The 23,281-nt window shown below is 41.4% G+C and overlaps 1 protein-coding gene across 1 annotated transcript; it reads left to right on the top strand.

Annotated features, from left to right (window-relative positions):
• Nucleotides 1–58: 58 nt before the first annotated feature.
• On the top strand, nucleotides 59–22,952 carry LOC137878682 (SH3 and cysteine-rich domain-containing protein 2-like). Its single transcript, XM_068719065.1, has 11 exons — nucleotides 59–629; nucleotides 7,998–8,346; nucleotides 9,588–9,682; nucleotides 11,186–11,270; nucleotides 13,582–13,697; nucleotides 14,482–14,551; nucleotides 14,822–14,982; nucleotides 15,095–15,183; nucleotides 18,104–18,155; nucleotides 19,084–19,221; nucleotides 20,376–22,952. Exons 1-11 carry the CDS (start codon nucleotides 543–545, stop codon nucleotides 20,472–20,474), a joined length of 1,341 nt encoding a protein of 446 aa, XP_068575166.1. The 5' UTR covers nucleotides 59–542; the 3' UTR covers nucleotides 20,475–22,952.
• The last annotated feature ends 329 nt before the right edge of the window (nucleotides 22,953–23,281 follow it).

Below are 23,281 nucleotides of genomic sequence, written 5' to 3'. Positions count from 1 at the left end.
GGGAAGGCGTGCCTCAGATTGCGCTTAAATTTAAGTGTGTGCAGTGGTGAAAGGCACAGCTCGCTTTGGATATACACCCACCCGGCGCCTTCCAGAGCACACGCTTTGTTTGGATCTAATCATACTAAAATAACCCCGCATCGATGTTTTGCTGTTTTGAACCCTTTCTTAAAACCGTAGGACGAATTGTTCCACATTGGAGTTTTCAGATGCGCTTCAAGGGACGATACAATTCCTCTTCCCATACGCGAGCCTCCATCCCGAATGCTTGTCCTTGCATGGCATGAGCGAAATATAAACAGCTGGTGTGTGTATGTTTAGAAACTCTTTAATCAACCTGCAGTCGGTGTGTGGAGGGCAATTGACCATAAGGCGTCCACCTCACAGCGCGCACACATTCCTGTGATGTGGATCTGTCACACTTTGCCGAGCTTTTGTATGGCCGAAGCCGGACATTTCCTACCGACTGGACACAGTTTGAGGAGTTAAACGATTTTCTTTATTTGTTTGTGTCTTTAACGACTCTGTCCACCACGGTGTCAATGATGACTGAGAACAATGAGATGGAGAGCGACTCTCAGCTCCAGCGCTCTCCAAGCACCATGTCCATCCAACCGATGTCATCCAAGGCAAGTACCCACAGCTTTGAGCTTCCGTTAAGCCAATACACTCTTATGTCCTACAGATCATACTATAGTCTCTGTAACGAGGATAAATAGAATCTCAACTTCGCAGAACAGTTTCCTCCACAGAAAATGTAAGCTTAATGATATTGGCTGAATAATAAGAGGGTTTATTTTACCTGTTATTTTGCGGTTATGTATTCCTCCTCCTCATTATTCCGCCGGTTTGTGTAACATTAATTATTCACAATTGCAACTGTATTCATCACGACTGCGTCACTAGGTGTAACCACACACGTAAGGTGTGATGTCACTCTGTCTCTGTCTGCCTCTTTCTGTCTGCCTCTCCAAATTCACTTCCTGCACGCAGGCACACACACACACACACACACACACACACACACACACACACACACACACACACACACACACACACACACACACACACACAAAGGGGATTTATGCTTCACATTAATTGATACTTAGTATTTTAATGAGTATAATTTACGTGGTAGGAAGGTTAAAATTAATGCTTTTCATAGTTATTATTGGTTGATCTGCTTTTCGGTGGTTACTGACAAGTCATATCTTACCTTTCTGCTACATTGCTGCGCACACACACACACACACACACACACACACACACACACACACACACACACACACACACACACACACACACACACACACACACACACAGTGTCAAATACTTTTTCTTCTATGCTGCAAGAAAGTTTACATTTCAATGAGCATAAATATAATTTTGTGCCTAATATGCAGAACGAGATCCCTTTCACCGCACAGTGTGAGCCTCAAGTGTCCTTACAAAGTGTCCTTATGATTCCATTCAATTTGTTGACTTCACTGTATAAACAAAGATTTTAAGGGCTGGCTTCCAAGTGCAGGGGCTGTGAAAGCCTTCTCAATGCCTACTTTTTAATGGAAGGCTTTTAGGACACTTGATTCATTAGGCCCAAACACTTCATACAACTTTCTCTCAGCTGAGTGTCCATCTCCACCTCTTGCCCCCCCCCCCCCCCTTGCCTCCCACGCACAAACACAGTAAAGTGACACTCAGATGCTTCATCTAAGTATTGTGAGAAGCATGAAAGTCAGCATTGAGCTTTCCCTACTGTGCGCCGCTCCATTTCCCCATTCCTCACAAGCTGCTATAAAGGAAATTGGGCGATCTTCTGTGCCAAGCAGGCCTGATTATTATTCACATGATTCATCGGCTAAATTCACCACATCACAACCATTTATACCACAAACTAATCGGGCTGGCCATTTAATCAGCAGCTCTGTTCCCAATAGATTGATGCTGCTTTTGATGAACTCTAGGGCTCTGTGAAGAATAAAGTGAATAGATTTCACTTGAACTTTCAGCTCCTGCAAAGCTCATATATGTTTGATGTGCAGGTGAAAGGTTAATTGTAACATCTTTTGAACTTCCTTTAAAGGTTCAGGATTAAATAGCTCCCCTCCCCGAGGGTCAATGAGAATTTGCAGCTATACAGAAGTCTATTAAGGAATCTTGTAGGAGAATATTGAAGTTAATGTCAGTTTGGCTCTGATATGCACAGGTGGGGTCCCAGGAGGATTGAAAATCTCTCACATCAATATTCCACCCATATCTATTTAAAAAACTTAATCAAGACCATTGCTAAAATAAAAAAAAACACACTGCCACAGGGTTTAATTTTTGAAGGAATCTAATCAGAGACATAGGGCACACACATTAATTAGATAAGGATGACAGGGAGCTTGCTCTAATAACACACGCTCCCTAAAATCCACCAGCAGCACTTCCGCACAAAGATGGATATCAGAAATCAGGAACAGAGGAATATAGTGCCAAAGGATTAAGAGGAATGGAAGCATGGACTTTCTCCCTGGTTCCCAACAATGTACTGGTCTATTGCCAAGGCTGGCAGAAATGTGATTGGTGGAGAAGATGAGATGCCTGAGCAGCAATCAACAGCCTATAGTGACGCTCTTTATGGAAAGCTGTTGGATTGCTCAGGGATGGTGACGCTTTGGGAGCATTTTCTGTGATGGAAGTGCACAGGTAAACCTCTTCTTTTAGGATGAGTGCACAGGACCATCTCTGAGCACAGATATACTTAAAAATAATACCCTCCAACATGTTTTTTAGAGATGGGTCCATTTGGCAGCTTGCCAACTGTGACAATAACATCACAATTCATCCATGTGCCTCCTTTTGGATTCTTCTTCCTCACTCAATGTGAGCACTTAAACACTCACACAGCCGGCTGAGTGTTAAAAGGTCTGGAATTGCCTACAGTGTGAAAATGAGAACTTGTCACTGCTCCAAAGCTACATGACAAGTAGCTTAATAGTAAACCATACAGTTTGTGGCCAAGTTTTGTCAAGTAGATATTTCACACTGGTGCTTCATGCTAACACTTGAATACACAGAATGTTGAGTGATGGCAGCTTAATCCAAAGTAAAACCGCTATAGCAATTTTTAAAGAAATGTGTTGATGTTCTTCTACTCTGTCTGGCATTTTTTTTACTATTAAATATTCAAGAGTAGAAGGTGTAAGCAGACATGAGGGAGCTAGAGAGGGGTTTGCCAAAGTTTGGTAGGATACATCATCTGGAGACCATGAATACATGTGAAATATTTCAGAGCAATTTTTTCAGATATTTCATTCTGGACCAAAGTGGTAGACCAACAGACGGACAATGAGGTCTCAAGAAAGTGTGCGGGAAAAGCTGACGGGGCATCAAAAATGGCGACAGGGTGTCTGTCAGCACTGTGGAAAAGAAGGTGAATTAGGTCATTGATATTAAAAGTTGTCTGGATTTATCATGTACACATTTTTACCCAGGACAGTTTTAATTGTAGTTACATACAGTCACTTGAAGTGTTGCCAATAATCTGCAAGGATGATTTCTAGTGTCTTCGTTGTCATTTCACAAGTTAATCTCCCAACACATCTTTGAAACCACCCACATACTGAGTTCACTTCACTTTTCATTAACTATCACGACACTGATCCTGAGTGACACGAGCAGGGGAGTATGTAGCAGAGGGAGGCCGAAGTGGGCCAAGGTCTTCATTGATTAATGTAACGCCTTTACTGCTGTGATGTTTATTGATGTGACACTGCAGGGAAAGGTGTGAGCTGTTGAAATACTGGACTCTAGAAGGCTACAAGTAGCTACAAAGATAACTGGCTGTATATGTATTTGTTTATGAAGAAAAGTATCTGTGAAGGAGATTTATTTGTTGCCGCTGATGCTCACTCAGAAATAACAATCCCACCCCCCACCCCCCGTCAGACACTGACAGCCATTGTGTTGTGTGTGAACTGAAAAAAGGGTGGATGATGAGTTACCAGGGCAAAGCTTCATGGCGGGGTTAGCATAATGTGGGGGCGAAGAATTGCACTGCAGTGAGGGAAGTGGTTATAATCCTCGCTACTATTTCACACACAGTTTCTCCTCCATTAAACAATCATAGAGAGACGGGAAAAGAAGTATGTGTGTATGAGCAAGCATGTGATTGGCTGTCTGTGTAGTGTGTGTGTGTGTGTGTGTGTGTGTGTGTGTGTGTGTGTACATGCATGAGTGATAGGGACAGAACGATGGAAGCAGCCTGTGATTATGCATCTCTTATCTCGTATTCAGAGCGGGAATCTGCCAGGCTGCCGTGCATAATGACAAACTTCAGCCAAGAAGGGAAACATTAGGACATGAAACTGGTTCACATTTTGATGTTAAAGTGTAATAATAAAGGCCCAAGCTCAAAGATGTTGTGGTATGTGTGATTCTTTTGTCTCTCCCTGTGAGTTTTACTATTGTGCTAAATCTTTCAGATTGTCATTTTACCTCTTTTCAGTCACAGTTCTTTCCTGTCTCCTTATTTAAGGTATACATCGTCTGCCCAAAACAAATGGAGTCGCACTGTTAGGGTGTAAAAACCTCCTGTACCATGTTGAGGGTGGTCATTTCCTCTGAAATCACATATCCTGCTGATGATTTAGAACTGAATTGAGCCAGAAAACTGTGTCTTTCATAGCTCTGTTATCCTTCATGAGACTAAAATATCCCTTAAAACAAGGTTGGACACAGTGACGTCCACCACAGAGAAAAAAAACTAATTGCGCACATTTTTTGAGTGTGACAAGCCCTAAAGGGGGCACAAACCTGGGAAGAATTTTAAAGTGGAAATTACTAGCTACAGAAATGCACTTTGTTGAATAGCTTTGATACTGTGATTTAGAGCGGGGTGGCGGTGTGTCTGTCTTTGTAGTGGCTGTTTTTTCCCCCTATTACTGCTGCTCTTCTTCTCTTCTGCTGCTGACGACACAGAGGTCTTTGGCACAGTTCAGGAGTGAACACGGATTGTGGTAGAGTAAGAGAAAATTGGAGGAAAAAATGTGCGCAAATCTGTCAATTTAACACCCATGTACACCTGGCCACTCTCTACATAAAGTGATGTGACTTTTTGGCTGTTGGTTTAAGAGATATACAAACAATGGGAGAGGCAGACCCTTCAACCAAGACCTTTAGACCAGATTCCAGACTGAGAGAGAGTATGTTTTGACCTTTACAACCTCTAAACAAAGACACTGGAAAAGCCTTTCCTTTTGAAATGGTCTGTAATGGCTGAATTATTTATAACAGTCCACACTAAAGCATATCATTGCCACAAGCTTATGGTCACATTCCCAGTGGGACTGAGCCTTTGTTGCTAAGTTCTGACTTCTGGACAGGCTGGAGCATCCCATATATATCTCAGCCTGCGCCCTGGCCCCATTGATGGAGGGAGGCTACATATTTGGATGAAATAAAAGCTTTATTATTGAATTATGTCTGCTCAAACCCTGCTGTCCCTCTATGGAGCATTGATTTTGGACGTTTATGTTGGCTCCACGTGAGAACAACTGGGGTTTGGTATATGGATCGAAGATGTGAGAATTATGGGCTTTTACACGTTCGCTCAGGCGCCTCATCAAAATCTGGTCTACAGAGTATTGACTGTGTTGGTGATGCTACTTTTTGGAGATGAAAGAAGATTGAGGCTGTTTTCATGATAGACATTGTCATGAAATTGCTGGGAATCAATAATACATACGGGACTAGACCATACATCACAACCAGGGTATCTTCTGTGGCGTAGTTCGGTTCACTCTGTCTCATTGCCACTGGCCTCTCCCCTGTCTCTGAAATTCATGTGACCCGAATCAAACATGGTATCACACTGGCTTTAACCATGACGCTCTCAGCTAATGTTCAAATAGAAGCTAACGGAAATGCTTTTTAGGCTCGCACGCACACTAACAGATGATTAGATTAGCTGTAATTGAGACATGTGCTCTACCCGGAGCTGTTATGCCAGCACTCATCTGCTCTGATTGAGAGAGCTCAGCTCAAGACTGTGATGCTGCACAGAAAACGTGGAGACGTGTGTCAGAGCACTGCACCATTAACAAACATGTTTTTTAAAGAATACTTACCCCCTTCGTATAAGGCATTCTTCTTAGAGTTTGATTTGTCTGTGATTGTTTTGAAAATCAGAAAGAACCACATTTGATTTTCCAGGTTGTGAAAAATGCTTTTGGCTGATGTATATCTTCCTCCAGCCCAATTTGCTCTCACTCCTTACTAGAGAGTGAGAAGTCAGAACAGCAGACTGGCTTTTTAGAAAGCAAGTAAGTCATAATGGGCCATGAGATCATTGGAGGATTATAACTACTCCTAATGAGTATACATTCATGTTTACAATACAATCTCACCATCCATTTAGATTTATGGAGCTTTCCCCAATCTTCATCAGCAGATGGAGTTTACCCAGTTGGAGGGAGTGAAAACATGTGTATAAAGCATTTTGCTGCTCCAGAGAGAGCTGTGTGAATTTGATAAATCCCTCCCTAAGTGATGTCCCTTAAGTCATCATCAGTTGGGTTTTAGCAGGTAACAACACTATTCATGTTAAATCTAGTAGGTATAAATAAATGATAAATATATACAAATCATTTTTTTTCAAATTAGGAGTTGTGGATGTTCTACCAGAGGGTAAAAACTGGCTTTGTTTGTATCATTAATATAAAATAATTTACAGAAAGCATGTGCACTCAGTTACATACTTTTGTTTCTCCTGCTCTACTTCCATGTGTGCCTCACAAACCCAAATAGACAAACAGTTTTTATATCTTATTCCCAGACGCGTGCAGCTGTAAACAGAATGTCCCTGTAAAGTGATTACATTTGGCGCTAAACAGAGAGGAAGCGCAGACCGGCAGAGCGTGTGCACCCAGAGCGTATGTGGCCTACTGATTATCTGTCTGCTTGTCTGTCCGTGTTGATCCATTCATTCCCTGAAACACGGCCACACCCTCTCGCTGCGGTCCCGCTGCCACTGCATGTCAAGGTAACAAATGGCTGCCCACCCCTCGGGTAAACTAGCATCATCATCTGTACACAGAGCCAGAAGGAAACGTCAGGAAACATGCATTTATCTCCAGCCAATCAATGCTGGACGGCTGCAGAGAGCAGAGCTTACAGACTGTTGCTGATGTTTTGTCATCTGATTGTTCAGCTTTTGAAATGCAGCGACCATCAATTATTGAAAACTGTTTGGTCAATGCCGCTTACAAGATACGAGCAAGGTTGGTCATGTCAATACACATGAGAGAGCGTACATGCAGTTTGACGTTGTTGGATGTTGTGGGCATGTGTTTGGCCCTGTGAGGAGGGATCCATTGGCCCTGTGTGCTTAGAGTGAGCCTGTGGCACGATCAATCTGTCCAATGAGCAGACTCCATCAGATTAAGAGCCCTGAAGATAGGCTGTTGATGGATGATAAGGCTGTGTAAACTATCTTGTTTCATTTCACCACAATAGACCTCCTGCCACCACCTCGATGTATGGCCCTGAGTGTTGTCAATGAGAAAAGGCTTATCTTGTTTAACCATGGGCCAAATGCACAAGCTGCCCTGTTAAATGTGACTGTGCAAAGGATATGCTTGGTCTTATATTAAAGGGATCATAAAGGGATCTTAGCTATTAATGTTTTGTTTCCATATGAGGTGATATTGCTGATCAGAGCAGAGTGTTGTGTTTATGGATGCCGGGATATTGCTTGTTCTGCCCCGAGGCTGTATTGGACATGTGTTATTGCTCCCAAATGTGCCACCGCATTGTTGCTTATCTTGTGTTTATTATAGTGTACCCTCTCTCTCTCTCTCTCTCTCTCTCTCTCTCTCTCTCTCTCTCTCTCTCTCTCTCTCTCTCTCTCTCTCTCTCTCTCTCTCTCTCTCTCTCTCTCTCTCTCTCTCTCTCTCTCTCTGTGTCAATGTGTGTGTGTGTGTGTGTGTGTGTGTGTGTGTGTGTGTGCGCAGCTCCAGAGACTAAAGCGCTCGCTGTCCTTCAAGACCATCATGCGCAGCAAAAGCGTGGAGAACTTCTTCCAAAGGTCCTACAGTGACGCTCGCCTGCCCCCAGATTTCATCACTGACCCACCGCCTCCTTCTCCCCCACTGCTGCCTGGCTCTCCTCTCGTCGGCGACCGCTCACCGTCCATTTCACCATCTCTAAGCCCCAACCCCTCCATCACCTCCCACTCCCCCTCTCTCAGCCTTTCCCCATCACTGCCCATCAAGCCTCCCCGGCCTCAGATTACCCACTGTTTCCAGGACCATGTCTTTCGCAAGCCCACCAACTGCCAGCACTGCAAGCACATGATAGTGGGTAAGGTCCTCAATTTACTCCCTGGATCCTCTTTGCTTTTTTCAAGCCAACGCTTAGCATTTCTGGCCTCCCTCTTTGTTAACCTGGCATCCCATTTATAATGCACATACACTTTGTTGCTTTGCATACTACTATTACCATGACTTCTACTACTGCTATTATAAAAACTTTCTGCCAGAAAGGGCATTGGGCAGAAAGAGTTTCGGCTAGCTAACTATTGCTAAATTAAGTAGCATTTTCAATTTGGCTTGTTGTAAATAGCTGCCATGTGACTATTCTCACTCTGGTGCAAGTAGACAAAAGTTTTTTTTCTAAAATTAGATTCAGGATTTGACTGTATGTCTTCATTGCGGCTCTCTCGGTGTTTACATCTGTGTAAAAACTATTGGATTATTAACAGGGATATAGTGCTGAAGATGTGTGAGTGCTCTCATCCCTAATTAGCTGCTCACAGTGTTTCTGCTAAATCTACTTCCTGTCTCTATGATTGATTACAGACTGCAACCTGCTCCTTTGTGCCTGTGGTGGTTTTTTTTGCATGTATTGTGGGTTTATTTTTGTGATGCATCACCTCACTCTAGCTGTACTCCTCTGCAGTCCCCAAACGCAGTCCAGCCTCTATCTCCTTGTTACGCTGATTAGGCAGAATCCATGTTTGCTCTTACAAAGTAAAAGCAAATGTTTTTATCGAGCCATCAATTTAGTTTGTTTGTTGTTTCTGCTCCCTGATAGACCTGTCGATGTCATCCCCATCTGCAACAAATCCAGAAATCTATTTATCTTTGATTTGTAGGATGAAAGTGACTCAACCTCTTAATCATTAAACACATGCAAGAAACAACATTGCCGAACAAATGAAGGGGAAACATTTGAATTCTCAGAGGCTTTTATCACTGAAGTACTTGAAAGATGAAAAAGCAAGATGACTTGATGCCAAATGGATTATGATTGAAATATCTCCAGCTGGTGTCCAATCTCTCCAGGTTGTTTTGGAAGAGGAGCTGTTGATTATGAAGCTGTTAGTGTCAGTGCCAGCTTAATAATACGACAACACTTTATCACGTTCTCTACCTGAGCAGAAGGAAACCTGCTCATACGATCTGAAGGCCACTCTGGTTTGTCTGGATTTTCTCCTTGTTGCAGATCTGCAGCCTGCTGTGTAGCCTTGTTTAATTTTCGTGGCTGCCTCCATGTCTGCGTTTCATCTGCTCTCATTCTCTCATCTTTGTCCCTCTCTGCAGGAAACTCCAAACAGGCTCTGCGGTGTAAAACATGCAAGATGGCTGCTCACCTGTGGTGCACCTCAGAACTATCGCAGCAGCCATGCTACGGGAAGGTGCGGAAATACTCACCGAATTTTGATGATTATATATAATATTAACCTCATATATAACATTGGTAGTTTTTCAAAACATAGTCACTGTATGTCTTCATACAGTGACTGTGAATCAACTGTTTTTTTGTTATTTGGCAACATTTTTGGCGCTAAGTAATCACTGCTGCGGTGTTCTTACAATGTAGGCCTACTTCACTTCAGACAGTGTGTATTCATTTTTTTTTATTTAGATGTCCTGTTTGTGACGGTTGTGTATGTGGTAATCTTGTCGTTGTCTGTTCAGCCATGGTGACTATAACTACCTAGTTCCTCCGTTGTTAATTCCAAACAATCTGGAAATGTAAAAAACTAAAAACATGATAAATTTCAGTCTGTTTGCAGGATATGCTCTCTGTTAGCATGTTTATCTAACAACCCAAGTTTCACCACCTCAGTCCAGTATTCCTCCAATTTATCTGTGTTTCCCCAGACATCTTTAACAGCCAGATTATAAAAACACTAGCAACAATAACAATGTAGATTGCAATCATTTTGTGTTATCAATTGGTTATTTAAAAAATTAGAACATAGTCATTGCCGTAACAAACGCATATCAGACAGGGACCACTGTTGCCATGGAAACATCACCATGGTGAACCTGGACTGCTTGATCACGCAGAATTTAACCCGCATTTTAATAATAATTAAATTATGTGTTTTGTGAAACAGTCTTAAGTACAGTGTTCAAACAAAAACAACATTCTGAGAAAAGTTTCAACCCACAGACACAAACACTAAAGCTCTCGACCTGAGGAGTGTAGTGCACTTGGTAGCAAATTGGGAGTGATTTTAGACAGAGCCTTTGTGTTTATCTTCTAGTACAGGGCAGAGGACATTAGCATGCAGCAAGAAGAGAGACCTTCTGAGAGCCACTCGGACAATTTTAAGAGCACTGTGTTCCAAACGGCTCTGTGTAGTTTGACAGAAGAGCACAAAGACAGAGAGACGGAGAGATAGGGGAATCATGAGGGCAGCGAAAGGCAAAAAATATCACCAGAACAGAACCTGGGTATCTTTAACGGAACAAAGGTGTCACACAGTTTTGTTTCTCATCAACATAATATGACAAATGAGTGGCTCATTTGCAAGTCAAGGGGAAGACAAACTGATATCTCAGCTGAAACACTTACTCTGCTTAATTCAGTGTGAAATTGCAGACACACAAGCATAATCACATGCCCATGCGTGTGTGTAAGCCATGTTGGGTAAGCGGCTATGTGAATTTATTGTTCATAATTGGCAGCAAAGAGAGCTACATGTTGCCCCAGTTTGTGACTTGATGGCAGAAATGAGCACTTTTTCTGCTGCATGTGCACCACTCAGTGCGTCTTGATGTGCTTCTGATTCAGTAATTTTGAAATAAGTCCAATAAAGTCTTAAAGGTACTACATGAGCCTGTTTCACTTCAGCTCAGCCTATAAAAAAGAAGTAAACTGAAAAATCCTTCTTTCTGTTCTCAATTAGCCTGGAGCATTCAAGCGAAACTTCAGCTCGCCAATGCTCGTCAATGACCAATTGTCTGTCGTTAAGGAAGTTCAGCCGAGCCAAGGTGAGCATACCCGAGTGTCTGCGTGCGTGTTCTTTATGAGTGAGTGCAAATGTGCATTGTTATGTATGCGTCCCATGTGCTTTTGTTTTGTGATGTTGCTCTTGTAGCCTTTTTGTTTATTTGTAGATTTTTGTGTGCTTGTGCATGCACTGTAATAAAACCAGAACTGTCTCCATCTCACCTGATGACCGAGGAGCATGAAGTGGGAAAATGTAAAGAGGAAGATCAAATTCAGCTTCTCTTGGAGGCTGACGGACGGTCTGCATCCTGAAAGTATGTGAATAGATATTTATAAGTTCTAATCTTTATGTTTTTATATTTCTGTTCATGCTTTGTACTGTATAGCCTTTGACCAATAAAGGGTTTTATTTTATTGTCTGGCACTTCAATTTGCATGTTTAAGCTACATCAACATTGAAGTGTTGCCTATTTTTTGATTGGTCTATACGTCCTAACTAGCTCTCTGCATCATAACATCCCTTCTGTTTTATCCCAAAATTTAATTTTGAATACAAATCACATTTTTACTTAGCGGTGCACAATTATGGAAGTAAACAAATCTGACATTTCCTTGTTGTCTCTTTGTGAAGTACAAAAGCATTGCTACAAGCACAGATTGTCCTAAAAGCACCTGAATTTTTTCTTCCAATCATCATCCTCTCTGATTGGGAGCTTGTTATTCTTTGAAATATCTTTTGGACGAACATCTGTGTAGGTGATACAGTCCCTTCATCTCATATACGGTGTGCCTCGCTGAATCAGGGTTAGCACCTCGTACTGTCACTTCCTTGCTCTCTCTATGAATCAGGGCACAATTGACCTACAGCCCTGTCATCACCCATGAGCTGAGCACCATGACGCCTGGGATTCTGCCAGAGCCAGCTGAGACTGCAACCTGCCAAACTCACAATCACACATTGCAAAGTGTCCTCATAATTAAGCAAACTAAAGGCTTGATAAAATACTGAGCTCATGTTTACACATATTAATATTAGATGCCATTTTTATGAAAGGATACTTATAGAGCCTATAATTTCCCATCAACTTTTGTCAGAGCAGTTTATTCTGTCATATTAAACTTAATTTATAAGGGTTCAAGTCTAATAGATTCAGGAGTGAAGTACTTAACAGTTAACGCTCTAGGTTGCAATCTTTTAATGACAATTCAAATCTGATTAGCTACCAATGGAAATTTATACAAGGATTTGTTTCTCTTTTTACACAAGAATAACAGCTGTTAGGTTAAAGTGAAAGTCAAAGAGGAAACAAACTGTCAAACTGTGGTTGTTATTGAATTGAATGTTCGAGATAATCATTTTTCAAAGTAAGCTGAAATCACAAGAGCCAAGGTTGATGAAGGTACATATGAAGACAGATATTAAGCCATATTATATATAGAATTCTCATGTCTGCACTGAAGAGAAAGCTGAAGGTCAGAGACTCGGTAAGAGTAATTATTTGTATAGTGGAATATAGAGTCTCTGAGCACAACTTTCTCTCTTTACTCTCTTCCTCTGCAATTAACTGCTCTTTGTAGAAAGGCCTGCTTCAGTGAAAATGCGGCAGTCAGTTTAAAGCACACTTTTTATCACCTTGGAATACTTACACTTGACATCTAGTCGCACTAGACATTCTTGCAGCAGAATTTCTATTTAATGTATCACCTGACGAGAGCATGGACGCGCTGACTTCAATATTAAACTGAATATTATTATGACTTCATCCTTCCAACACACACACAGCACTTCTGGACCTGCAGAAAAAAAACATTCCGTCTTCATTCGACTCGTGTTGAGCTGGACGGAAAAAGGAGCAGAAAATTGAATTCCTATCTTCAGAAATTCTTTGATAGCACTACCATCTACATGAAATGTAGCAATGACGCCTTGCTGAGGATTTCCATATTTAAATCTCATCTCTTATTCCCTTTCTACTCAACTACAGCTCCAGATATATTCCAGCTATTAAAACGAAGACATATCTCCTGCCAATAAGAGAATGTATAAATAAATCAAATCTTGTAGAATTATCGGAATGTCTTGATGTCTCATTAACTTTTGGCTGATGTCCTCTGTCAGATCTAAAGTGGGTCACTTTGGTCCAGGACTGACTGTGTTACTACAGTTATATTTAGAACCTCTGGTTCCTCCAGATTGGCATAGTAATAATGATGTACAGCGTTATCTCTGTGGGTAGTCCAAATTGTATGCGAAACTGTGTCTTTGCTTGAATAATTTACAGTTGTGTTTGTAAATAAAGTGAACATAAGCGTGTGCGTGCATTAGTTTTATGACTGTGTATGTGGTTTCAGAGGCTGTGCGGATGCGTGTAGATCCTGTGTATGCCGCCTTGCGCTACGGGACGTCCTTGGCACAGATGAGCCGCTCCAGTTTTGGCAGTTTGTCAGAGTCGCCAACACGCAGCCTGGTATGACATCATCGCCCTGTGGTTGAGGGTAGAGGACAGTTGAATCAGTGTGATTAAGACATAAAGTTTTTTATGATATTGGTCCATTGGTCAACTCACTGGTGAAATACTGAGACCATAGAAACAGTGGGCAGTGATTTGTAGCGCCACACTCCCTAGTTTATAGTTCTGCCATATTTTGTAAAAATGCTACAAATCAGCTACAAATAATTGCGAGAATTGGCTGGATGATATTGAAGGTTACAAAGGATTGTGCTCTAAAGGTATAGTTTAAAATTTGGGGTCAGAATTAAATTAGCAGATTGATTTCATGTCGGTGCAGTAGAGCGGCATCAATGTTCTCATCTATTGAATGAGAAAGATAAGAAAGTAAATGAGGCAAAAATGTCACATTTTTCCTTAAATTAATTAAGGCTTTTCAAAAGTTTCCTTTCTTTCGAGGGCATTTTAGTCCCCTCCTTACTGTAAATCCAACTTGGCATATGGTGAAGTGTAATAATTGAGCACCAGGCTATCATCTATCTATGAAGAGCATAATGAATGTCACTGTGGTCTCTGTGTTCTTCTCATTAAACATGTAGTTGAATCCGTGTGCAAATTGTCCTAAACCCCCACTTGTTTCATACATGACCTATATATTTACACGTATGCAGATCCTTTCACAACACTGTGAACTACTGATCTGTGTGTTGTGCATTCAGAGCAGAGAAAAGTGTTAATCCACTATCAAATGCATCTTCTTTGACATTCTGCTACTAACATTTAATTTTCCTTATTTGGTAAGGAGGAGGGAGGTGAGGAGATGCAGCAGAGACAGTACAGCATGGAGGAAGAGATAACTCAGGAGACAGGGGGTAAACACTGCTGTGTGCCTGTATCTCCGTGTATGTGGATAGGTATATGTGCTGTATGTCCATGCCTATGTGTGCCTATGCATATGTTGTTTACCTGTGCATGTCTGTCTGTGTGTGTGTGTGTGTGTGTGTGTGTGTGTGTGTGTGTGTGTGTGTGTGTGTGTGTGTGTGAGAGAGAGAGATTTACTTGTTAAAACATGACGCCTGTTAGCATATGTGTGGTTGTGTGCATGGCTGGCACCTTCTAAGACAATTTCTTGCCACTCTCAGACATCCCTGTCCCCGACTTCGAGATCGAGAAGGAGGAGGATGAGAGCTGCAGCCAAGCTCAGACTCCTGCAGAATCCCAGGCTCCTGCGGAATCCCAGACTCCTGCGGAATCCCAGACCCCTGCAGAAGCTCAGACTCCTGCAGAGGAGAGCAGTGTGATGGTACCGCTCTCTTTAATCGCTCTTGCGCAGACTTTGGCCCCTTCATGTTTTCCTCCCCATGCGTGTATTTCTGTCTCACTACCTTCCTGTCCCTGTGTCTCCCTGTGTCCAGGTGCCCAAGCGCATTGAAGTTCACTCCATCCACACCTATGTAGCGCTCTACAAGTTTCTCCCTCAGGAACAGAATGACCTGGAACTTCAGTGAGTTAAAACCAGACTGCCTATGGCAAGCATTTTCATGTCTGTGGACATGCAGGAGTGCTTGTGTGGTATTGTGTTTTTGCTGTTGTTTGTGTGAGTGCATTTGCTTTGTCTGTATTATTGCCCCGGCTGTTGTTCCTGCAGGATGAAAATGTCCCCACCATCTGCAGAGGACGGTGTCAGGGCGCCCTTAAGGACGACTAATTATAAACTCGAAGCCCATCACTGTCCCCTTACAGAGCTAGCGACTGAGCTGTGTTCCCAGCAGGGGAGAGGATAAAGGCACTGAACAACTGAGAGATGAAAGGGCGGGCACACATACAGGGAGATGGCATAAAGCTGAAGATTATTATAGGCAGAGAGAGAGAGAGAGAGAGAGAGAGAGAGAGAGAGAGAGAGGGAGAGAGAGGGGAGGAGAAAGTTAAGTGCAAATATAGAAATAAAAGCTATATAAAATGAAAAAGAATGAGGAAAGAGAAGAAAGGAAGGACAGAGCAGTAAAATGAGGGCAGAATGTGTGGATGGTTAGGGGACAACAGAGGTAGATTCAACTAGGAACTGTTAATAGCCATCTGTGCTGAGGCTGTGTGTGTGTGTGTGTGTGTGTGTGTGTGTGTGTGTGTGTGTGTGTGTGTGTGTGTGTGTGTGTGTGTGTGTGTGTGTGTGTGTGTGTGTGACTGCACAATATACGTTAACTAATGAAAGCATAATGTCTCTCTGTGCTTCTGTCGGCGTTTGACCAGTATGGACTGCAGAAGACAAAATCGAAACAATATTTTGAACAGAATCGAGAACAGACAGCAGCTAGTGCTGATTCAGAGTATCTTTAAAGTTAATGATTTTCATTTGAAAACATTTTTAAATAAAAATGTGTTTGTGATATGGCCGTGTTCAGCAGTAGGGAACACCCTCGATACATTAATTTTACAACTGCAGAACTAAAAGTCCTGCACACCCACGCAGGGTCTATGGAGCTATGCTGGTGATTCAGGTAATTAAGGTCACCAGATCCCTATTGCTGTGTCCAAGATCACTCGGCATTTGTTCTACATTGCACTTCATTTACCTTCTGCCATTATATTTCTAGATTAGTCTAATCTAGAAATAGAAATAGTGATAGATTATGTCTAATCTATAACTCTTTTAGTGTGGAAAGAGTGATAGAATGAGGGAGTGATTTCGACACATTCACTGCCCATTCACTGATGAGAGTGATGAAGGTGTGAATTGCCCCATCTTAACAGGTGCAACACAACTAAGGAGATTGAGAGAGATGTCTATCAAGCACAGACTATACACTACAACAGTCCAGAGGAGAGGCCAAATAAGGGAAAACACCTGGTTGTATAAGTGGTGTGGGGAAACAATAGACCTTTCTCACAGCAGACAGTTTGGCCAACCAGAGCAGGAAAATAACAGATGTACTTTGTAACATTAAAAAGGACTGCACTGGGTAGGGTATAGTATTGTGCATGCTGGCTCGTTCAAGCTTACCGGGACACGTGATGGAACTAAGCCATCGTTAGCTAAATTTGTTTCACCTGCTCTTTTCCTGCTATGACAAGTCAAAATATGTGCTGTGAATTGTTAGGGCACATTAGGGGAACATGGGACATTGCTTATGTTGAAGCTTTCAGTTTGAAGGTTTATTTAGTTTAGCTTTATTCATAGTTTTTGATAGGATCAAGTAGCAGCTCCTCGCAAAAGTAGGGAGGCTGAAGGTTTAATACGTTGTACTCTTTTGACTAGTTACCAGTTTCCATTTCATTTCATTTTCACACAAAATCCTGTCATCAGTCATCTGGAGCAACTGTTTCTGCCTCCCTGACTGTGGGTGCACAGTAACAGGAAATACTGATGCAACATTTGATATTTTATGTCCAAATTTTAAGATTGTGACATTAAATTTATGTAATCAAACATGTTAAATTAGACCCTCCTTGGTGGACTGTTAAAGGGGCCTTTTTCTGACATTGAGTGAAGCTGTTGTTCCCACAGACATCAGTTAAACTAGGCTAATCCCACTGTTCAACATATATCTTCAAACTGCATGGAGAGACCTAAAAAAGGCATCTACGAGTTTGTCTAACTCTGGCTAAGGTTTATAATCTTTTCTTTGATGTATCCAAAAACTAAAGTCTGCGTTTAGGTCCGTGCTGTGCTTCTGGGAGAAACCTCAGTGAATGGAATACTTGTTTCATACTTAATAAATGGCCAGTATCAGTTGAGATACCTCGGGCTCAGCCTAGTTGGTAAGTTTAGGTAACTGTGTGCAAACTAGTGTGTGTGTGTGTGTGTGTGTGTGTGTGTGTGTGTGTGTGTGTGTGTGTGTGTGTCTGTTTATGTGTGTGTGTGTGTTTGTGAGCGATGATCATATAGGGCAGTAGTGAGAGCAGACACCCAAGAGACGCAACGTACAAAGCATTTGGAACAGCAATTTGTATCTAGGACAGTGTGTGTGTGTGTGTGTGTGTGTGTGTGTGTGTGTGTGTGTGTGTGTGTGTGTGGGGAGAAAAAGTCATCAAAAACTGGTAACATTATTAGCATTCAGGCCAGGTTGGCTGCAGATTAGATCCAGCCTTTACCGCTGCATTAGACGCTACAGAGTCGTATTTCATGTAGACCTCATGACTTTGGTGTCTGCTGCTCTGTAACCTCTGCAGAGGAACACAAAGACTCATTTTAACCTCCACAGCTTTGTAACTGTGGGTACTACTGCTAGTTTTATAATGTATCTTTTGTCCTCGCACTCAACTCTTTTTTTTCTTTCTTTTCTTGCTTGCCGCTCTCACTCTCTCACCCCCTTCATCTCCCCATCATGTATCCCACTCTCGTCTCCCCTTTTCCTCTCCACCTATATCACCTCCCTTCTTGCCTCCTTTTTTTTCTCCCATATCCTCTCGTGTCTTATCTCCTCTAGGCCCGGTGATCGTGTGCAGGTCACTGACGACTCTAACGAAGAGTGGTGGAAGGTGGGTAATAAATCACTTGCAAACATCTGTGTGTGTTTGCGTGTGCCTGTTGGTTGGTGCTTACCTATATTTGCGTGTTCATAATGTGTATTTGAGGGCACAGAAATGTGTGTGTGTGCGTGCATTTATTATGTGCACTTGTTAATTCAGGTCTTTAAAACAAGAATTGAATGAATAACACCTTTTCCAATTTTCCTTGTCGTAAACATGCAGGCAGCCACAGACGGAAATAGAACATCATTTTCTCAGAAAATGACCAAGAGTTTAACATAATGAACTTGACTAGTGTTGTAACCTCAAAGAGCTCTTTATTGAGTCTGTAATGAACATCACTCGCTCCTGATGGAAACAAATGTACGTGCGTCAGGGTAAGAAAAAGGAAGATGCACACAGACACGCAGACTTAACTCAAGTACAGAGTCTGTGTATCTTCCATCAGCGGACCAGTATTTACAAGCACTTAGTCCGTAGTCATTTAACACCTTTAATCAACACTTTCACTCCAATGAACCTTTTAAATTATGTATGATTTGTGAATCATCTGTTCATCACTAATGTATGGTTTGTGAAACACTTCATAACACATCAACAGCTCAGGCAAAGGGAGATAAACTGTGAAATATTGCTGCTCATAGAGGTTCACCTAAACATCATCTGTCTTCACCAGCAAGCAAAGCATAGCACCTTAATCTGCTGTTTCTTTAAATACATGGAAAGTCAATCTGACGTTAAGGTGAAGCAATTTCTTGTCTGCATTTAAAAACAATTACTACCTTTTTTATTAGTGTTCCGTCTTCCTAAATTGTTTCTACACTTGTCTCTGGAGCCACAATAATCCGTCACTGCACAATCAGAAATGTGTTGTTTATAATTTACCATTACGATTCAGAATGGAGATACTGATATACTGGTCTCTTGTGTTTTCCAGGGCAAGAGTGGTGACAGAGTTGGCTTCTTCCCAGCCAACTTTGTGCAGAGGGTCCGGCCAGGAGAGAGAGTCTGGCGGGTCGTCCAAGGCAGTCCCGGAAACCGAGAGAGAGGACACATGGCCGTGAGGGAATCCCAGGTACACTGATGTTATCAAACCAACTTATCTTTCCTTCCTCTCATTCATTTTTATATCACTTAAAGAACTACACTGACAATTTGGCTTTTGAATCGTTTGTCATCTTACTTAGTCTGTGATCTATTTGTGGTGCTGACATTATCCTGTGCAGAGTTGCAGGGGGCTGGAGCCTATCCCAGCACACACTGGGAGAGGCAGGGTACATCCTAGGTGTGATCAAAGGATTGGCACCCAACTTATCTCTGTGTCTGTATGGCAACCATAGGGCTCATTTTTTTTTTTCCATTATTGTTGTTCCAGACTTTCAGCAAGAAAGTGCACTAATAAGTTTTTAGAAAAAAACACTTTCAACCAATTCTCACTCCTGATTTATTTCCCCACACAACCAAAACCTGTTCCTACTGCTAAAGACTGCATTGAGTGCATTGTCACCATTGTTTCAATAAAAGGGACAGTTAACCCCAAAATCAAAAATACATGTTTGAGAGACGGCAGACATCTCTACGGCCGATATCCAATTCACACCAAAACAATCTAAATGAATAAATGCACAACATGTAAGAAGAAAAATATGTAATTTAGATTTGTTTTGGGTGAACTTTCCTTTTAAGAGTTTCCCTGAAGCAAAACTCAGAAAATCTTCTTGTAGTCATGAAATTAAAAAAAGATTATGGAGCATAACAAATTATGCTCCAATTTCTAAATGATAAGGTATAGTGTTTTTAGATTTCTATTCTTTACATACTATTCTATACTTTGCGTTTTATTCTTTTAATTTTCACAATTTTATATTCAAAATTATTCCTGACAAATAAAGATGTACTAAACATAAATTATGTTGAATAATTGCAGGCAACTGGCAATAATTGCCAGCTTGTTCATTCATTCTTTTGGCACTGTTGATTAGATAAGAGAACGAAAATATATATATATATATATATATATATATATATATATATATATATATATATATATATATATATATATATAAAACTAAGTCCCTTCATTTTCTGCCAAAATGGATATGCGTGTTTGCAATACCCTCAATACCCACCTATGTTCTCGCAGATCAAATTCCCTAAATTTAGAAATAGTTAAGTATCTGTTACTTTACAGAACAATAGAGCAACTGAGTTTCTGTCAATTCTTTTTAGATCTGCGTTGGAAAGCGGGAAGACGGCGAGGTGTTTCTGAAGCTGAGCAGCGGAAAGAAGAGAGGGTTGGTCCCAGCTGACTCCATAGAGGAGATCTGAGCCTCTGTGCCCGCATCACTATCCTTCCACTTCTACTTTGCCCCGGGAGGCACTCAATTTCAGACGATCACCCCTTCTTGCCCTCAGCAAAACGACTGCCCGCAGCCTCTCCAACCAGTCCTGACTGGCTTAAACCAAACACAGATAAACTGGACGAAAAACACACACTTCTGCAAAGAGCTGGAACCTGATGAACACATGGTTTCCAGTTGAACTGATTTACTGTCTTAAAAAGAGTGTACAGTTACGCAGAAGTCCTGCTTTTAGAAAGACACTGTTTCTCAGCAGTCTAGTTTTGGCTTTACGATTAAAAAAACCTATGTAAAAATGCTTTAAATATGCTTGCCAGATGACTGTCCACATTTAGTTTCTCCCCATCAAAGAGATGTGGGAGGAGGCTGAGTCCTGTCTTGGGAACACGATGCCTCTGTCAGTGTCCTTTTCTTGTTTCTGCCCACTCCATATGTTTCAACCCTTTCTGCTCATGTCAGGGTCTCTGGCCTGGGGACTGATATCATCTTCATGATACCAACATGAGGCACCCGGCCAAGGACAACTACTGCCAGTCAGAGAAAGCTGCCCCCATCCAGACAGAGAGGAGAAGAAGATGAAAGCAGGAGACCCGATCCGAAAATCCTCAGCAGCGTCAGGCTGAGTTATAACTGCCAACTTGAGAGTTCAGAAATGAGAAGATTTTTAAAAAAAAATGGAAGTCTCTGGGGATCTTTTCACAGGAAACTTAAAAACTTTTCCCCTCTGACTTTTTCAGTATAATATAAAAAAAGAATATGGTACAAAAAATATGTGACCGCATATTTTTTTATTTCTGGTAAGAGGACATGAATCAACCAAGGCAAAACAAAAAAATATTTTTCAACCAATCTATCTTCGAACTTTCTTGAAAGTGTTTCCTTGCCTTTTATTTTTGACTAATGGCATATCCATACAGGAATACATTTTGGTGTAAAGTATCTCGTTGATATATCCGAAACCACATTGATTATCAAGGGTCTAAATCTGTTGTCTTATTCTTTGAAGCTAAGATGATGCAGGAGAAATCAAAAAGAAGGGAGATGAAACTTGAGAGCCTCTCGCGGAAAACAGGGAGGTTTGCCGTACCGCGTTTGGCTGGTTGTTGAGAGCATTAAGCAAGACCCTCTAAGCGTAGCAATGACAGTTGCTGTTCCCCTGTTCTCACATAAAGGAGCTTGAGGGGTATAAAAACAAAGAGCTGCAGTGGGTGTTGCAAATATTACACGGCATTATTACATGACTTCACTAGAGCTGGGACAGTGGGAAATAAACTGCGGCCAGTCTGCCAGAAAAACAACAAAATGGGGCTCTTCTGACCATAACAAGGAGTCTAGGTTTCACTGACAGCTTGGAGGAGGACACAGGAGAACAGGGGGAGGAGGAGGTGCAGTGAGAGGAATGACATCAGTGTCGAACCATTATGAGTCAGTGTGTGCATGCAGGTAGTGGTGTACCCATGAGTGCACCAGTCATCATTGATAAAATGTCAGCCTGTCATCTTCATCTTCTGCTCTCCGTTTGACCTCTCTCGTCCTCTCTTTTTTGAGGCCCCTGTTCAGTTATGACATAAAAAAGCAAAGGCATTTTATTTTCTTGTAGTGTCCAGAGGTGCACTTCTGATAGATTCACCCGTTACTTATTTACCAAATTTTATGCATTCTTTAAAAGGACATTGTGTTCCAGAGAGAGAATACACATCACGGAAATGTTGGTTTAAAGCATTTTTAAAATGCAGCCGTAGAATGATGGCACGGCAAATGATGAAATAATTTAACTCGTCTGTCTCCTTTCGGAGCAGAGAGATCTAGCTAACATCATCCTTCTTACATCTACATTTCAATATATGTGAAAAGTATAACGAGAAAAGCACTTTATTTTGTGTCATACGTTATTTTTGTTTAGGTGTCTCTTTCATAGTAATAGCTGTTGTATTCAATAATACCTGCAACTTCACGTCACCCTGAAGCTCTTTGGTCAAAGGGCTGATGGCTTGTTGTACGTCAAATGTTTCTAAAGTTATAAAATATCAGAGATGGAAAAAACTGAGAATTACACAGCAGCATAAACATTATGACCATCCTGGAGAAAAATGGCATCAGAACAGAACTGGATTTATGACTTTTACCCATGTAGAATTGTTATTTTGCATCGTGCCTATAGATTTATGTAGCATCACATGTTCACATCTTTGAGAATTCAAAATGTTAAGTATGTGTTTGGATGTACCCTGAGCCAGTCATTGGTTGGCCACACATCTCATTAAAAGATCTTTACAAAACAGTCTCTGCCTTTTCCACATACACAGACGACATGGTTTGCACACTGACACGCTGAAGATACTCCTGCATGTGTGAATGCTGTTGATCACATCTGCATAACAGTTGGTGTTTTTCTGCATCTGTAATCATATTGAAGGCCGTAAAGATAGCAGGGAGCTCCTAAATAAGGCGGCTTTAATGGGAAGTTTTAGTGCCGCCCATGCATAATGCACTATCTGACACAAACACACATTGCTGTGCACAGAGGAATGCCAAAAATGATTCTGAAAAAAACATGGCAGCATAAATATCACGTAATGGCACTGTTGGAGGGAGAGTGATTCAGACCTTTTTTTTTTTTTTTTTTTTTTTTTTTTTTTTTTTTTTTTTTTATTTAATCACCCCTAGCTACATAAACCAGAGGAAAAGTGATGACATTTTTAGCAAACAACAACTAATCAAATCAAGGAAACCAACACTGATTGGTTTTACTGATTAGGTTTCATTTGAAACATA

This window comes from Cebidichthys violaceus, unplaced genomic scaffold, assembly GCF_023349555.1.
Source record: "Cebidichthys violaceus isolate CVI_PGR_0920_01 unplaced genomic scaffold, fCebVio1.0.p SCAF_23, whole genome shotgun sequence".
NCBI lineage: Eukaryota > Metazoa > Chordata > Actinopteri > Perciformes > Stichaeidae > Cebidichthys > Cebidichthys violaceus.
The sequence above is the reverse complement of the archived record's forward strand: the minus strand, read 5'-3'. Positions and strand labels throughout refer to the sequence as shown.

Excerpts from the sequence above, each read along its gene's own strand:
- LOC137878682 (XM_068719065.1), top strand. The coding sequence starts at position 543 with ATGATGACTGAGAACAATGAGATGGAGAGCGACTCTCAGCTCCAGCGC. Across the intron at positions 14,983-15,094 it reads CAGAGGAGAGCAGTGTGATG|GTGCCCAAGCGCATTGAAGT; the intron begins GTACCGCTCTCT and ends CCCTGTGTCCAG. Across the intron at positions 15,184-18,103 it reads CAGAATGACCTGGAACTTCA|GCCCGGTGATCGTGTGCAGG; the intron begins GTGAGTTAAAAC and ends TATCTCCTCTAG.